This window comes from Lissotriton helveticus, chromosome 4_1, assembly GCF_964261635.1.
Source record: "Lissotriton helveticus chromosome 4_1, aLisHel1.1, whole genome shotgun sequence".
Lineage (NCBI taxonomy): Eukaryota > Metazoa > Chordata > Amphibia > Caudata > Salamandridae > Lissotriton > Lissotriton helveticus.
This window is the reverse complement of record NC_136063.1, coordinates 135,577,070-135,595,791: the sequence shown is the minus strand read 5'-3', so window position 1 is coordinate 135,595,791 and position 18,722 is coordinate 135,577,070. Positions and strand designations below refer to the sequence as shown.

General features: G+C 45.6%; 1 protein-coding gene across 2 annotated transcripts in view; it reads left to right on the top strand.

The window, feature by feature from the left end:
- TONSL (tonsoku like, DNA repair protein) overlaps nucleotides 1–17,477 on the top strand; it is a 347,227-nt gene extending 329,750 nt beyond the window's left edge. For both annotated transcript variants that reach the window (XM_078686541.1, XM_078686542.1), the window contains 4 exons: nucleotides 3,628–3,803; nucleotides 6,550–6,623; nucleotides 10,029–10,162; nucleotides 17,070–17,477. In XM_078686541.1, the coding sequence (XP_078542667.1) occupies nucleotides 3,628–3,803; nucleotides 6,550–6,623; nucleotides 10,029–10,162; nucleotides 17,070–17,251 (566 nt within the window). In that variant the 3' untranslated portion in view covers nucleotides 17,252–17,477. The remainder of the gene's footprint in view (nucleotides 1–3,627; nucleotides 3,804–6,549; nucleotides 6,624–10,028; nucleotides 10,163–17,069) is intronic.
- Nucleotides 17,478–18,722: the final 1,245 nt, after the last annotated feature.

Below are 18,722 nucleotides of genomic sequence, written 5' to 3'. Positions count from 1 at the left end.
ACCCCAAACAGTCGTGAGCTACCTCCAGACAACGGCAGACCTCCTGCACCAGCTGGGGTTCTCCCTCAATGTGCCGAAGTCACATCTGTGCCACTCTCAGAAGCTCCTCTTCATCGGAGTGGTTCTGGAATCAGCGCAGTTTCGGGTTTATCCTCCCGAACAGCGGGTCCGGGATATTCAGGCTCTGATTCCACTCTTTCAGCCTTTATCCCGGGTCTCGGTCAGGTTGACGCTGCGGCTTCTGGGGCTGATGGCCTCCTGCATCCTACTGGTGCATCACGCCAGGTGGCGGATGCGGGCTCTGCAGTGCGACCTGAAGTTTCAGTGGGCCCAGCATCAGGGCAACCTGTCCTACCACGTCCTGATCTCGGAGGGCACTGCGAGACAACTGCAGTGGTGGCTCACGGACCGCGATTGGGTCAGCGGCAGATCCCTCTCCCTTCCCCAACCGGAGCACGTAGTTGTGACGGATGCGTCCCTCGAGGGATGGGGAGGCCACATGGGAGAGGCGGAGATCAGAGGCCTCTGGTCTCCGGCGGAGGCCCGGCTCCACATCAACCTTTTGGAGTTGCGGGCGATTCGTCTAGCACTGAAAGCATTCCTCCCCTCTGTCCGGGGGAGTGTAGTGCAGGTGTTCACGGACAACACCACCGCCATGTGGTACTGCAACAAACAGGGCGGGGTGGGGTCGTGGACCCTTTGTCAGGAGGCTCTGCGCCTCTGGCATTGGATGGAACGCCAGGGCGTGACCCTGATGACTCAACACCTGGCAGGTTCTCTGAACGCCAGGGCGGACGAGCTCAGCCGTCGGTGCATGATGAATCACGAATGGCGTCTGCACTCGGAAGTGGCGCAAGGCCTCTTTCAGCGATGGGGAGAGCCTTAGTTAGATCTATTCGCCACCGAAGAGAACGCGCAATGTCATCAGTTCTGCGCGTTGGAATTTCCAAGGCGGCACTCGCTCGGAGACGCTTTTCGTCGCGAGTGGAGTTGCGGTCTGTTGTATGCCTTTCCGCCTATACCACGTCTACCGAGAGTGCTGAAGAAGATCAAGCGCGACCGGGCCCAAGTCATCCTTGGGCTCCGGACTGGGCACGAAGATACTGGTATCCAGAGCTACTCAGTATGTCAGTCAATCCCCCGGTTCGTCTGCCTCTTCAGGAGGACCTTCTGTCGCAGCAGCAGGGGACGGTCCTCCACCCGAACCTGTCCAGTCTCCACCTCCATGCTTGGTGATTGAGCGGCGACCGTTGAGGCCATTTGACTTGCCTCCTGAAGTCTGTAACGTCGTTCTGGCAGCCAGGCGTCCCTCCAAAAAGTCGGTATACGCCTGAAGGTGGAACAGATTTGTGCCTTGGTGCACAGCAAAGGCTGTGGATCCTCTTGCTGCCACTCTCTCTGAGGTTCTTCTCTTCCTTCTTTCTCTTGCCCAGCAGGGCTATGCTCTGGGCACTATCAAGGGCTACCTTTCTGCCCGTTCAGCCTTTCTGAGGCTGCCTGATCAACCTTCTTTGTTCAAGTCCCCTATTGTAAATCGTTTTCTAAAGGGCATTACACACACGTTTCCTCCTGTTCCGTTTGTGATGCCTCAGTGGGACTTGAACCTTGTTCTTACATTTCTGATGTGCGCTCCCTTTGAGCCACTTCACACTGTCCTCTCCGCCTTCTTACTCTGAAGACTGCTTTCCTGGTTGCCATCACCTCTGCCAGGAGAGTGAGTGAGCTCCAGGCCCTTTCTTGTACTCCTCCTTTCCTTCCTGTCCATCCGGACAAGGTTGTGTTGCGTACTAAGCCATCTTTCCCGCCCAAGGTTGTCACAGCCTTCCACATCGGGCAGTCTATCACCTTGCCAACCTTCTTTCCGCCACCGCATCCCTCTAAAGAGGAAGAGCGGCTATACCGTCTGGACCCAAAACGTGCCCTCTCATTCTATTTGGATCGCAAACGCCAGTTCCGGGTGGATGACCAACTCTTTGTTGGTTATGTGAGCGCTAAGAAGGGGGAAACGATGCACCAGAGGACCATCTCCCGGTGGATCATCTTGTGTATCCAGGCATGTTACTCCTTGGCTAAGAAGAAGCCCCCTGTTGGATTGCGGGCTCATTCCACTCGAGCCACAGCGACTACAACTGCCCTGGGCCGGGGAGTGCCCTTACAAGACATCTGTCAGGCAGCTACGTGGGCATCGCTGCACACGTTTGCAAGACACTACTGCCTGGACAGCCAAGTCCAGAGGGATGGCTTCTTTGACCGTTCTGTCCTCCAGGCCTTTCTGTTGTGATTATTGGTTCGCAGACCTAACACCGGGGTTGGTATTGCTGGGGTATCTATTCTAAGGTAAGGAATCTATCACTAACGTGTCTCTTTCAGATGCACAAGTTACTACTTGTGTAACGATATATCTGTAAGAGACATTAGTTAGTGATAGATTCCTTACCGACCCACCCATCCTCCCCGTTCTGCGAACCGATATCTAGGGTTAGGGTTATCCCCTTTCAGGGACCTAGTTTCAATGGCACCAGTGTTGGTTTTTAACATTGCTCAGCGCTTCTGGCGCGGAAAAGCTGTGTCTAAGAACTGACGTCAGCACACAGAGGCGGCGTCTAAGTACTCCGACGACGTCATCACGGCGCCCACGACGCCGGACGCGGAGCCGCAGACAACGCCTACCGACGCGCAAGGGTACTGCTACGCAAAAAAATTCGGGATCCAGTCTGACGCCTGGGGATATTCTAAGTTAAGGAATCTATCACTAACTAATGTCTCTTACAGATATATCGTTACACAAGTAGTAACTTGTGCCTTGAGCTCACTCCATCACCCCAGTTCAGACAAATGCTAATATAAAACCTTCTGCTCCTTTTTTAACCCGTAAGAGACTTCCGCAGGGCATTCATAGTTAAAGGTGGAGAGTGTAGGAGTGAACTAATGCAGAATGTACTCTCTATATTATAGAAGTATCCCTATTGTTTCCTTGTATTGTTTGTCTCTGGACGGCTCAGGTGGACTCTCCTGTTTTGTGTTGCCTTATGGCATTCTCTTGACTAACCATCCTCTGAGTCACACCAGTAGATTAAACTCCACCTGTGCTTATTCAAAAAATAAGTCTTTTCTCAAATTGCCTCTGAAACAAATTTCACCAATCTTTCCAAATCTGACAGATCAAGTTACCCGTTATTTTAAGAAAAACTGTTTTGACTTATTAAATAAAATGTGATTTCAAAATGACTGTTTCCCGAAACATGTCCATGCTTCCATTTAATATTTTTACTCCCAGTCTGCAGAGATTATGTCTTGGTCCAACAATGGTTCAGAGTTCAGCAAACTTGGAAAATTGCTAGAAATGTTTTAGAACATCCAACAGAAATGACTATGTGGTGAAAAATGAGGGCTGAGAAATAACCTCTCAAAAGGAAGGAAACTTCTGAATCATTGATGACAGTCACTGTGCATAACTTGGGCTCGCGCCCCTGTTTCTGTAATTCAGAGCTGTTTTATGCTTTAAGATTTATTTTGGAACATCAAGGGAACTGCAGTTCTTATTCCCTATTCTAGGTTCACGTAGACATTTAACAGTTGTTATTTTTTCTTTTCTCCATCCCCCAAATCTGTATTTGCAATGTGCAGAAGCTGTTCATCTTAGGACCCTCAACCTATCCCACAATTCCCTGGGCTCCACTGGGGCAGAGCTGATCCTGAAGAGCTTACCTCACCAGACCATCACAGGCCTCGAGCTTGGAGCGATCGCAACCTCTCCACGTGATAATCCACCGATGGATGCTGTAGTGCGCTACCTGTCCCAGGTAAGAGGAGCTTGCTTGCTTTCTTTCTCTCTCTGTCCCTCTCCCTCCCCCTCCCTCCCTCTCTCATGAGGGCATTTCTTTTGTTGAAGTGCTGCGTTTGGCTACAGATTTGGATTAATGGCAAAAAAGGTCTTTTCCTTGTTTAGGCTACAGTCTTGGGCACCCACTCACATTAGACTGGGGAAAGATCTCCGAATGCCCATAATAACTACAGCGAGTCTGATAACTCCCAACACCAACTTAAATGGTACTTAACAACACGCCTTATATAGATGGACTTTAAGCCTTGCAAGGACCACTGAGTTATTCCTACGTACAACACTGAAAAGACAAAGGATTCATGCGGAAACGAAAATATACCAAGAACTCGTGCAATAAGAAAATTAGAACATGCACAGAAATGCCTGATATCTGCACAAGTTTACTTCTGAAAAAATAAAACGTGCTCAGGAATATTTGATTTCTGCGAAAGTTTAATTCTGAAAGCAACTAACAGTTCTATACAACTTCGAAATGTGCGCTGAATACACACATATTAAACCTAAAGTCTTGCTATACTAGGTATCTCTATAGGGCAAGCAACTTTGGTGTTTTCCACACAACTTTCTGTATGCGATTGAGTACTATAATCCGACTTTTACAAGCCTTGGGCGAAGCAGTATTTTGTCCTAAATCTCAGTCTTTACATTTATTAACCATAGCATCTTACAAGCTCCTTTAGAGTGAGTTCTTGTGATACAGAGACCATAACATCTTTTGTCTCATTCATACATGAACAGTTACAGTATCCTCCTCCAGATGTTCTAGAAAACCAGACAAAGCACAGCGACCTTGGTGTACACTTTATCTTGGCATTGCTTTTTTATGAGGTAGTTTGGGTTTTTTGGAGGGAGGGCAAAAAAGCAGACCTTTTAATTGAAAAGTAACATGCGGTTTGCTCCTTTTTGTCATCTCGCTTTTAAATGTATAGTTTGGTTGTGATTATTGCCTGTTGCTTATCTTCTATTTTCCTCTGCTTACAGAATTTATTTAAGTTTGTCATTTGATAAGGCTATTTTCGCTTTATACTTCATCACAAATTCTTCTGGAATGGCCTGGACTCGTCTTGGTATTGGATGTCTTTCTAGGTGCAGTGACCACATTGGTGACATGAAACACTCTAGAAAGCAACATATGCACTGCTACAAAGCCATACTTAAGTAAACACACGTTTAAATGAAGAATAGTACGCTTGCTTCCAATACCCTTGGCATAAAGCAACAGGCCTACCTGAGGAAAATGTTTATAAAGTATTACAGCGTAATTGCAACAAATGATGGACGGAATGCTGATTGATTCAAACATTCTCCCCCAGTCAAGAGATCTGGGTTAAATCCATCGTTCTTTTGCCCACTACGCCACCCCAGTTTGGACCCAGCCATATGCAATTCAAGCCTGGACTGGAGAAATCTGATTACTGTCGCTGTAGGAGAGACACGTCTAGCAGACCCAGTTTAAGCACTGCTGTGACTCAGGCAGGTACAGCTGTTCTACAAATAATCTTTGTGACGTTTATACCAAAAATCTAAATTTACTATTGGATTAGATTGTTAATACTGAATAAAATGCCATGTTCCTCATTATTACATTTGTTACTGGACTGAAATAGGAATTTATGGCTTGTACTTAGAGCTGGCAATCGCAAATGCAAAGCTGCATTAACTTATACAATGAGTAGTACTTTTGAATTGTGTTACTGCAGACACAGAAATGTGCATGCATAGCATGTCTCACTTCTACATTTCATACAGTTAGGCCTTGTGGACTATGAATGCCCTGTATCTGGGGCTCCCTGACTATCTGATCAATAGACTTCAGGTGGTCCCGAAAAATGCAGCCCGCATTCTTCTTAACCTACCACCGTGAATGCATGTGTCCCCCCTCCCACCTTCAGACTCTCCACTGGCTTCCAATAAGGAAGAGGATCCTGTTTAAAGTGCTGGTCCTAGTCCACCAAGCGTGCATCACACAGGTGCTGGCGACCTAAGGACGAGAATTCGTTTTTAGTTTTCACTTCCCCACTAGGAACTTGCAATAAACCAACAGCCTTCGGACTAGGATTCATAACATTCGCCATACCGGAGGAGGGGAGCGGGCCTTCTCCTGTCTGGGTCCTTTAGCATGGAAAACACTCTCCCTTGAGTTACGCTCTGTGTACACTAGCCGCCTGTTCAGAAGAAGGTTGAAAAGATGGCTTTTCACACAAGAATAGAGGCCCTGTCAAACCCTGTAAAGCTATCCATGTGTGGCGGGCCAGGACACTCCTTGGAGTAGCTGCATGCTATATAAATCTCATGTCATTCATAAAGGCTTTTTGGCATATTAAAAAGGTTAATTCTGATGTGGCGGTTGCAGTTTGGCCGACACGCGGTAAGGCTGCTGCAACAGCCCCAATGCCATGTTTCCAAAGTCACCTTTGTGATTAGTACAAATTCCCATACGTGATATATGACTTCCATGCCACATGTGCAACTTTACTGTGGCATTACTCAAAATTTAGATATACCAATCGGGCATAGCCAAGTAATTTGAAATGTTTGTAGAGGTCATCTGCACATGCAGTAGTGGGTGCCTAGAGACCAAATATGCGAGCCAGCCCAGCCTGTAGCAGCAAAAAGAAAATTAAGACAACACAGGGGAAATTTGCAAAATATGTTTAGGGATATTCATCATCTTTTATCCTAATCAGTCTATTACCTTTATCTAGGATGGATGTGCTTTGACTTACCTAAACCTGTCTGGAAACCATCTGACTGACGAAGCAATGAGAGACTTTTCCAGGTAACCACAATGCAGTTGTTCATAAGGAAAATTATTTGTTTTGACATATAACTATGTAATAAAAGTCTATCTTCAAACTTTCTGTCCCCTGGTGTGAGGGGTTTACCACCAGGCTGCTCTCCCTAGTGTCTAAAGAGCCTAATAGACACCAGGGTTTAATTTGTATAAAATAAATTTGGTGTGGGCTGGTCCATCCAGGCAGCGGGTCTTACCCCAACCCTGAAGCCCCCCAAGAGTCTTTTTGTAGGGGAATCTTCTTGGGGAATTACCCCCCAGTTTACCCTTCACGTGGAGGCAGAAATGTCATTAGACACCAGCGCTGTTCTGTTTCTAAGTTTATATGATATAGGGCCATACGGCCACCCATAGTGGCCCCACAGTCTTTCTTACGCCAATCACCCCCTCATTCTGCCTCTCCCAGGTGGCAGATACAGTCTGGTGCTTGGGAGTGACGGCTGCAGTGCCTGAACGAACAAGCCCCGAAGCCCATTCTGTTTCTCACATTTTTCATTGATGGGCTGGTGCCAAAGTGTTATCCCTCCTGCATTCCCTCACTCCTCAATTGAAATGCTGTCTCTCAAGTGTGGGAGGTTCTTAGACGCTTCCAACCAATGGCCATGGTCTTATCCCTCCTGCATTCCTGCACTCACCCAATTGAAACGCTGTGTCCAAGTGTGGGTGGTCCTAAGACACTTCCAACCAATGGCCAACATCTTATCCCTCCTGCATTCCTGCACTTGTCCAATTGAAACACTGTCTCTCAAGTGTGGGAGGTTTTAAGACACTTCCAGCCAATGGCCAAGGTCTTATCCCTTCTGTATTCCCACGCTCGCCCAATTGAAACGCTGTCTCTCAGGTGTGGGTGGTCCTAAGACACTTCCAGCCAATGGCCAAAATCTTATTCCTCCTGCATTCCCACACCCGCCCAATTGAAACGCTGTCTCTCAGGTGTGGGTGGTCCTAAGACACTTCCAGCCAATGGCCAAGGTTTTATCCCTTCTGCATTCCTACACTCCCCCAATTGAAACGCTGTCTCTCAAGTATGGGTGGTCCTAATGCACTTCATGGGAACAGACAAAAAACTGTAACCCTCTGAAGACTTTGTGAACACTACATCGACTTGTTTTGGGCCGTTTGTTGTTGTGGGTGATAGACACATCCACACAAGAAGGCTACCATTTGTATTGGGTGAGGTGTGGACATTTTGTGTATTACAGCATATTGCTGACTTTTTCCTCAAAGAAATGTGGGGGAAAATCCTTTATTTTTTACAATAGTTTGAGGTTTGCATGCCATTCTGGGTACGAAAACATAGTGGGATCAACACGAGTCACACCACCCTACACACCCCTGGGTGTCTGGTTTTCAGAAATGTCTGGATACGGTAAGTCTCCAAGGGTGCTAGCCAAGCACAGACTCAAATCCCCAAGTTACACATCGAAGGAGAGACTGAATTTCAAAGAAAAGATTTGAACACATTTTGCAAAATGCCTTCTAAGTTTCATAATATTATGTGTAACACCAAATTCACAATTAACCAGTATTCCCAACTTATTACCCTGGGCACATTTAAAAAATGCATGTCCATGTGTTATTTATCACCATATAAATTGATTGAGGTTCAGTACAGGATGAAAAATCATTACGCACTGCTGTTGATGGCTCTGGGTATGGCGTGTTTGTGGACAACCGACCCACACCCTCTAACCTTGTGACCAGAAGACTCTGATGGACAGAACGATATAATACGTTTGTAGATTTTGGCCTGGATACCTTTTGTTGCAAAATAAAGCACTGAAAGCGTAGGTATGAATTGCCCCAAACATCAAAAAAGGGCTCACCTCTGGCAAGGGAGATGGTGAGATGGCGAGTTGGGGGATGGGAGAATGGATTACAGCCTCAGTACTTAACGGGTTAAAGAGGCATGTTATTTCATGATTTGTACTCTGATTAGGTTGCTTCACAGAGATCAGCAGACAGTTCAATAGATGAGTTCAATAGATGAGCCCCTACGATGCAGGCTGACTGTCCACCATGCAATTTTATGTTAAATTTGGCCTTAACTATTAGATCTGCATTACTGTATCTCATGTTGCTATTGAGAATGTAGCTTGAGAATAGCAATTTGGTACATTTTGGGCCGGTCCCCATTCCTCCCTCTGCCCCCTCCCCTTTCCACAACTCCTGCTGAGGTTTCAAAACGGTACAGAGATTTTTGAACTTTGTTCTCTATGCTGCATGAAAATAATGTTCCTTTAAGGACCAGTGTAACATAAGAAGATTTAAAATTTTTGCTTTGAAAGGAGTTTGTGAGACACCTAGTTCCTCTGGCCATTGAGCTCTTTAGACATAGGTAGCTTTTGTTCATCCAATAATAAACTTTTTAGGTAGTCTGTGATGTTATTGTAAAGTTCATTGTGATACTCACATGGATATACAGCTAGATTCCATCAGCGTTGAAACTAGGCGATAAGAAAAGATCAGCAGAGCCACTGATTTTGTTCAACCTCATAAAAGGGAAATGAGACAGATACCTCTAGTATCTTACCTGGCATTGACCCGCAGTTGATGATGAAGAGCAAGTATCTGATTTGTTGACTGTGGGTTTCCAAGAATGAATGACAGTATTCAGGAGGTGCTCCAGAGATCCCTGCCCTCTTCTGTAAGCGCTCTAAAAGAGTTTTATGATCCCTTGATTTGAAAGACCTTGGCAAGTCAAAGAGTTTAAAGATTTCTGATCAATTCAGCGTCTTAGGATGATTGTAGGCCTTTCAGGGTTGAGCAATGATGTTTCCCAAATTCTTGGCAGTCTGAATTGGGTTGTCATGTGGTGCCTCTTTCCATCTCTTTCCATGATCATGCTAGTAATGGGGAATTTGGAGAGGAGTCTGAATTTGCAGCATGTGTTTGGCTATGAACTTGTAGGTCTCTCCTACAGACAGCTTCTACCTGTCTGTTGTGGAAAGAGCTCTAGTGGACCATACCACAAACGTACAACGGGCCTAAAACACGTCTAGAACTTACCTTTGGTTGGCTTTCTTTCCACGCTCATTTGCTTATTATTCTTTGGCTTTCCTTCCTTAGTTTTTCCCTCCCCTGGAGCATAGCCTCTTTAGTACTCTTTAGGTCGGATGCCTTGTATCCTTCCACTACATATTTTTAGGGAACTACTTAGTCTTTTTCATTCAGCACTCCGAGTGCATGTGTTTTCTGACTTTCTCCCTATGTGCAGGAACCCCACCCTGGAAGCTCTGGGCATAGTAACAGAATTGAAGATACTCCTCTCTCTGGTATTCCATGCAGATTTGTCTAGCTCGGAGAGGTCCAGCCGGGGGATGCTTTTGTGTTTTCTATTTACTCCCAATACGAATATCTAATTTTTACTGCTTTCTCTGCTGCCACCAGGTGCCTTTTGCTTTGCCCCTCATTGGTCTCCTTGGATTTTTCTGGAAATCCTGGAATTGGCCTTCTTGGATTAGAGCTACTTCTTGCAGCCATCAAGGAACGGAACTGTGGCCTAAAGTATCTAAATCTTGCAGGTAAGACTACAGGTGTGTTGGGTTACTTGGTACTCAGTGGTGTTCAAACAGTATTTATGGTTACATGGATTTTCAGAGATAAGGGCACTTACTTTTTAAAAGCAAATGTTTAATAACTTAACATTATGATTGTTCCAGCTAAGATGGTTATGTTGATGCTACTACAAGAGCTTTATTAGTTTGAAAGGTGTGGACCTTTAGCTGCCTATTGTGGGTTTCAGAGAACCCCAATTTCTGACTCTTGTGTAAAGACATACAACAGCAGAGCTAATTACCACTAAATGGATGTACCAAGTCCTTCGATGAAGCTTTGATGGGCCTTTGAGGATTACGTGTTTCCACTGTTCAATACTTCTGAATTTGTAGAGAATAAATATGATACCATAAAATGCATTGTTAGATCTGGCATCTTTTGTCGTGTTTCCTCTGTCTTTTTGCTTTCTGACCTCCCGGTTTTGACTCTGTTTTTGCTGATTTAGTGTCTCTGCGCACTTTCTCACTGCTGTTCAGTGGTAGAGTGCAAGTGCTGTTATTATAAATTATTTTTATGGATTAGTGTTTCCATGATTGACATATCCGATTTACTGGCGAGCCCCTGGTAAAGTGCACTGAGTGTACCAGGGCCTCAGTAAATCAAATGCTACTAGTGGGCCTGCAGCAATGATTGTGCCACCTACATGAGTAACCCTGAAAAGGTATCTCCGACCTGCCACTGGAGGGTTTGCGCGCAGTTTGTAACTGCCATGTCGACCTGGCAAGTGCACCCACTTGCCAGGCCCCAATCCTCCCTTTTCTTACATATGTCACCCCTAAGGTATGCCCAAGGTACCCTTGTCGGCAGGGTGCTGTGGATGTTAAAGGTAGGACATGTACTGTTGTGTCGGGCTTGTCCTCGTAGTGAATTATAGTGCATTATTTTTTCACTATGGAAAGGCTATCTGTCCCATAGGATAGAATGGGAGTTTTACTTATAACATCTTATAAGCAAAACTTTCCATTGGGACAAGAATGGGGTTTAGTATGCCTGGACTCAAAATGTAGAAATACATCTTTATCCCGGGGAGGTTGATATGTGTCCTGCCTTTCCTGGATGAGTCAGGTCTGGGCTAAATATACCTGGGCTGCACTCAGAGTAGTGTGAAACGTTTTCACTGTCACCTGAATAGGCCTGGTCTGCATTTAGAGTAGTTTGGGGGGTGGGGGGGGGAGATTTCCCTTGCACCTGAATAGGCCTGGTGTGCATTTAGGGGGGGGGGGGGGGGGGAGTTTGTTGGGGGGAGGTTTTTTGGGGCAAGGTTTTTTGGGGCACCTTAATTTGAACAGGGTGCTCAGTCTAAAATGAGGAAATACAAGTGTTTGAGGCAAGAACTGATTCAAGAGTTTAAACAATTTTTTCAAGTTAAAACTTAAGGCACTAATGATTAAATATACTTGTTTAAAGGACAAAATACCATAGTCTTAGCAAAGACCAAATGTCAAAGGTACATTTTGAATTAGATAGCAAAAATATGCAATTGCAAATAGGCTTAAAATCAACAAGGAAAAGAGAAATGCTTTTAAAAAATGCAAGTAGGAATATGCAATCTTAAAACAATGTCATATAATCGTAAACAAGAATCTCTATGACAACGGTTAACCGGGGACCACTCCGCCCGTGACTCAAACACGGTGGAAGAGTGGTCCGTTGAGTGGACTGTGAGCACCTCCTTTATATCGTTTAATAAGGAAGTGCTTGACCACAGATCCATCTCATGTCAGGTGTCTAACGTTAATCATACCCACAATTTATACATTATCAAGAATAATGTTTGTCACTTCGTGAAATCTTTATTGAAAAGCGGAAGACTAGAAAAGTTACAGGTCATCTTCTCACGCCATGTGCTTGACTTAAGTTACTTCAAGCTAGCAAAAAAAGATAATATAAAGAAACTGACCATCACCACACCGCCCCAACATGTTCCTCTTAGCTACAGATGTTCCCTTGTGGTCGATATGTTCATTGTTCTTGTGGTTTTGATATATTTCAAAAGATTTAAGAACAGAAGTACACGTTGGATGCAACGAGGGAGTGGGGGCTTGGGGGAGCTGGGGCTTCGCTGGGGAGATGTCTTATGATTTTAGTCCGATAGGCACAGGGCCTGCTGTACAGGGCCTACTGTGTTCAGAAAAAGAGTTACAATACTTTGGTCAATTTAAAAAATCCCTTAATGCTGGCGGGTGGGGCCACATGGGGTCTCATGCTTCAGGTGTGTGTAGGAATAGGCTATGGCATTTATATGGTAAAACTTGACCCTGCTTCAAGATTTCCCTTGCACCTGAATAGGCCCTGTCTGCCTTGGACAATGCTTTCTCCACCTCCTGCTGGGAAGCTGGGCTGGAGAGGACCAAACTGGTTTGACTAAGCACAGGCACTCTCTGCCTGAGAAATCAAAGACATTTTGAGTATAAATATTGGGGCCCAGACCCCAGAACTTTAGAACTTGCTGTAATCAAGAAACCTGCCAGGAAGAAGAGCTGGAAGAGCTGCAGGAGGAGTACTGCCCCTTTGCTGTGTTGTTTTGTTGGTTTGGCCTGCAGTTGCTGCTTCTGCCTTGTGTAGTGAAAGGACTGGAATGAAGTTTCTTTACTTGTGCGGAGTATCTTCAAGTTAATGTTAATGTTATCAGTACTTATAAAGTGCACTGTGACCCGACGGGTATCCTGGCGCTGAGAAACATGTGTCCTACCAACATAAATGCAGAAGAGAGAACCGTGGTGCATTCGAAGCAAATAAAATACTGATAGTATACTCTGGGGTAAAGCCAAGTCTTTATTTGCAGCAGGTCTTCCATCTGTCTCAGGTCCATGGGAAGGCTATTCCAAAGCTGTGCTGCTGCAGTGCTAAAAGCTCTCCCCCCCTCTCCCCCCCCCCCCCAATTTTGCTCTTCTAGTCCTTGGTACTTTCACCAGATTGGTCGAGGACGAGCGGAGACTTCTGATGGGAACATACCATCCAGATTTGCTCTGCACTGGTTTGGGCCCAATACCATGCAGAGCCTTAAAAACAATACAGAGCTATTTAAATTGTATCCTCTGTAATATTGGGAGCCATTGAAGCTCCGCAAGGGCCTGAGATGCTGAGGACCATCGTAGTCTCATTAGAGCAAGCTTGGCCGCCACAGTCTGAATTCTCTGGAGTCTCCCAATCAAATACTTGGGGGACTCAAGCAGCAGGGCTTTACAGTAATCCAAACTGCTCATAATGACACTCCTTCCCACCAGTGCTCGTGCATGTGTTGGTAACATCAGGAGAATCTTCCGGAGTACTCTAATAATGCTCCGAACGATCTTATTACCTTGGGTTTCTAGGCTCAGCTTGTCGTTAAAACAGATTCCCAGGTTGCGTACAGTCTCAGAGGGTACACCAATGGTGTATACGTGGAAATAGGCCAGAAATCAGTTGGGAGTGGGAATGGCACTTTCCCAGTCACGCAGCACAGGATCTCCATTTTATCAGCATTAAATTGCAGGGAGTTATGTTTCAGCCAATATACAGTGTCTTGCATACAGGCATGCAATTCTCCTAATGAGATGGACTGATCCCACTCCAGTGACAAAATAAGCTGTGTATCATCAGCATAGTTCACTAGGCTGATATTATGTGACTTGTTGACGGCGATCAGAGGGCTCATGTAAGCGTTGAATAATATTTAGCTAATCGCAGAACGCTGAGGAACCCCATGCATAATAACAAACTCTGATTGATAGGGAGGCAGAGCTACTGCCTGTCGTCTATTGCACAGGTAGGATTGAAGCCATTTCAACGCCATGCCCACCACCCCAGCTCCCTCCAGCCTCGCCAGAAGGACCTCGTGGTTGACCGTGTCGAATGCGGCAGACAGGACCAGCAGGATCAATATAGCTGATTGTCCCCTGTCTGCTCGCCTTCGAAGATCGTCCAAAACAGTCACCAAAGCAGTCTCCTTCCCATGTCCTGGGCAGAAGCCAAATTGCGCATCCTCCAGCTTATTTCTAACCTCCAGAAACTGGGAGAGTGCTTTGTTTACCAAACGCTCTGTGATCTTCACTGGATAAGGTAGGAGAGAGATGGGCCTATAACTTTTAAGGCAGGCTGGATCAAGTGTAGGTTTTTTTTAGAAGTGGAGTTATAATTGCTGGTTTCCAGCAGGTTGGTACCAACCCTCTACTAAAGGATTGACTGCACAACTGTCTAAGTAGTGGAAATAGTTCTGAGCCTAACTCTTTCCATATTTTATGAGGAAGAGGGTCCATAGGTGAGCCTCATAAGACTCCTAGAGCTGTTTTATTAAAGTCCTCCTAAAAGGGCATCACAAAATGATCTAAAAAAGCCATCTGATCCAATGGCTTGGTCACACCAAGTGCTTGAAGTAGAGCTTGCCGCCTGTTCTGAAGTTCTCCGGGACTGCAAAGACTTCACCAACCTTTGGGTACCGCTTCTGGAACCGCTGTTTCAGTTGCCGCAGTGAAGGAAAAAGCAACCGACTCCGTCGCTAGCTCCGTGTCCTGAAGGCACAGCAGAAGGCACCACCACATCTCGCACCACAAACCTGGTCTCACTGACGATGACAGACTCCACCGAGCTGCTGCTTACACCGTGACCTGTGGGCACCGCACTGCCTCGCTTCACTTCGCCGCCCTGGTCTCATCGACGCCGTCGCTGCCTGCCGACATCGACACCCGTGACAGCATCATGGCTGAGGGCACCGCTTGTAAGTTTCACGATGCACCACTTTGTCCCAGATCGCATTCTGGACGGACTGACGCCAGCTACCCGCAACCGTCTGTCGCCTGCACCATGATCCATCAGCACTGCATCGAGCACCACCTTTACTCCACACCGTAGCCCTGGGCTCACCAGTGCCGCTAGATGACTGTCACCGAGCCGCTGACTGCACCGCGCTTTGAGGGCACCACACGCTGCACCGCTTCATTTCACATCGCAAACTCGATGGTTGCCACGACCAGCTCGCACCAACATGTCTGCTGCAAAGCAAAAGGTGCTGTTTACGAGTCTACTGACACCCCGACCGACGGAGTCAGACGGAACTTCTGGATTCTGTTTTCAGTTTCAAGGTAGCCCTGGACGGAGCTACTGACTCGGAATAACTGTGTTTTTGAGATATTTCTGAAAAATATTTACTTTTAAGTACTGTATGTTGGATTCTTATCGTTTACGTCTTGTTTTGGATATATAAAAATATTGGATATTTTTCTAAACTGGTGTGGTGTCCTTTTGTAGTGTTTGCACTGTATTACTTTTGATTATGTGCAAATGCTTTACACACTGCCTCTAAGATGAGCCTGACTGCTTTTGCCAAGCTACCAAGGGGGTGAACAGGGGTTGTTTTAGGAGTGTCATACCTTACTTGACTAGGAAGAAGGGCCCCTACTTGGACAAAGGTGCAAATAATTGCCAACTAGAGACCCCCATTTCTAACATACATGCTCAGTGAGATGCTTCCAAATAGTCTGTTGTCTAGATGTGTCACACTGTAACATTCAGAAACGAAGTAAAACTGTACTTCGTGAAGTCACAGTGTACTTATTACACCAAGTAACCAGTGGCTAAGTAAACACAAAAATGTGAAATAAGTATGTTTCATTTGACATCCATATCCAGGAAAATAACAGTATAGGTGAAGCATCCCTTGCAATAGGTGACTGGCATCCTGATAACGTTTGCTTAGGCGTACAGCTCCACATATTACCAGGGCTGCAAAAAACACAGCCGGATGCTTTAATGCAGAAGCAAAACTCCATAGGTCATGAATGAGCCAAGATTTGATGGCTCAGAGAGGGTCAGAGCTGAGTGCCCCTTCTCCGTACAGATTGTATGCGGTATGTGAAGCAGCTAAAGTCGAAGAGCTAAATTAAAACAGGAAAGGTACAAGATGGATCTGTGTGATGTTAACATGTAGCAGGATGCTAATAGAGTAGCACAGCGGCCAATTCATCATTCTTTGGCCCATGTTTTCATAATACCCCAAATAGTTTGGTCAGCAAAGGTCTGTAAAACTGAATTGTAGCCATACTTCTCACCTGTAATCTTAGAATATGTGTCTTTAGCAAGGAGTACCCTTTTTTAATCATGCACTCGCGTGGCTACCAAGGCATACCCATTTGAATTATGCACTCACTTGACTACTAAGGCGTACCCTTTTGAATAATGCATTTGCATGACTACTAAGGCGTTCCCTTTAGAATTATGCATTTATGTGACTACCAATGCGTAACCTTTTGAATTATGCACCCCCATGACTACCAAGGCGTACCCTTTTGAATTATGCACCCACATGACTACCAAGGCGTACCCTTTTGAATTATGCACTCGTGTGACTACCAAGGCGTAGTTTTTTTAATTATGTACTGTCGTGACTTCCAAGGCGTACCCATTTCAATTATGCACTCACGTGACTCTACCAAGGCATTCTCTGCTGCATTACTCACTCGCCTTTAGAGGTGACGGACTTAGTACTAGGTATTTTGTCGCGTCATCTCAACATCCTCTGGTGCGTCTGTCCAGCTGTATTCAATTTGTACAATCATCAGCAGAGGTAATTCCGATAGCCAACATTTCTCATCTGTATATACATTTTGTAACTTTGAATTGGGAGATATGCATTTGTGGTTTTCAAATTGTTGCAATCTCTTCATTTTGATTCTATTTGTGTGTTGGAGCTGTACTTGCTTGACAGTTCTTAAAGTAAATTGTTGTCTAACTCAATCCAACACCATCTTTATATTTACCATATCTGAGCTCCATAGAGATTTGTACCGGGATAAATGAAGCTCCAGAGCAGGTTTGACCCTTTTGCTTTCAGCCCCACCTTTACATAACATTGTCGCTGTTTCTTGTATTTGAACTCTTCTGTCTTTTCCTTCCAAGGGTGCTCCATCCGTGGTACTCTGAATGCTTCCACCTTGGATGGGATCTCTTCGGACCTGCAAGAACTGCAGCTGTGCACCAGCCACCTGACCAAGAGCGACAAGGAAAGCCTCTTGCAAGCCTGGCCCAGCGGCCCAGGTCTGGTCGCGCGACAACACACGCTGTTCTGGAAGAATCTGTGAGATTGTGGTGTGCGTGTCTTCTGGCTGGAGTACTCCAACACTCACCTGGCACTGTAACAGAAGACCCACAAAGCCCCAATGCTTAATCTCAGCCTGGGCCAGGACAACATATTGGCACCTTTAATTGTACAGTATTTTAAGCATAGCTCTTTTTGTATTTATAGATCTTTATCCATAATAAATATTTCCTCTAACTTTAAGGAAAAGTTCAAACTGTCTCACAGGATTTGGCTCAAGCGCATTATTGCTTTTACTACTTTAAATGAAGGCTGGTTCTCGGCGACTCATTAACCCCTTCGCTGCGGCCGCTATTTTTCCCCTGTGCGGTAAACAAACGAACAGGGCGGGGCCGTGACGAACCCCAGCCGTCATCAGCACACGCCCACCGCGGGGCGTGACGGCGGGGTTCGTCACCAGCATGGGAGGGGTTAAAGGCACCTTATGCTGCTGTAAGGTGGAGTGAAGACATTTTGAATTGGGCTGTCTCCTTACTCCAGTCTCATGCAGGAAACAAGGTTATAAATGCTGTTAGGGACAGATGTGGAATTGAGCACCAGGTTTTGTTGGGGGGGATGATAGTGGGGGGATAGGTGGCGGTGTGTGGTTAATATTCACTGCCTGGATGTGATTATCGTCACCACTGCTGAAGTTATCCCTGACTTATCATCTGAACATGTTGGAGGAGGCTGGGAAGATGCAGAGCGTGTACTGGGAGAGTCCCAGGCTTGTGTGTGATCTGAGATTTGATTTGTTAATGCATCTTGCACATTCACAATTGAGGGTTATTGTGTAGCATCGCACCTGGGAAATTATTAAATGAAATCCTCACTAGACATCAAAAATCCTTAGTAAAGATTGAAATACAGAAGCTCATTAAGAAGCAAATTGCATATTTCTGTGGTAAAATCACAGGGCTTTATAAAAAACGATTATGATTGGATAGAATGTAAGTCATAGCAAACCACTGAGCATCCTTCCATTGTGCAAAGACTTTGCACAATGGAAGATGGGGCAGGGCGAGGAAGATGTATCTAGTGGCGAGAGTGTGTTAGTGGACGTAGGGTGAGTCGGATATGAGCACCAGTTAAAAAAAATAAGAGCGGTGTACAATGGATAGCAGGGGAGATTATTGATGCTTAAATTCAATTACAAACCATTGTTTTGTTGGACAGAGTGCCAGGGTCCAGTGACCTTCAGCTGGTTTCTGCTTTGAATTGTGCCCCATAATAACAGTTTCTTGGAATAAATTGACATTAAATTACATTCAGACAAAAAAAAGTAAAGATATGGAATTTTGGGTCAGGGAAAGTCAGCAGAACCTAGGAGTGATAGGTTAGCAGGCAGCCGTTGCCAATAATTAGTCCTTTGTTCCAGATTGCAACAGAAAGCAACTCTAGAACTGCATTTCAAGTCCTCATACTCGTCCATCTGGATGGCAGCAACAGCTTGCTCCACAGCCTCTCCGACTCCA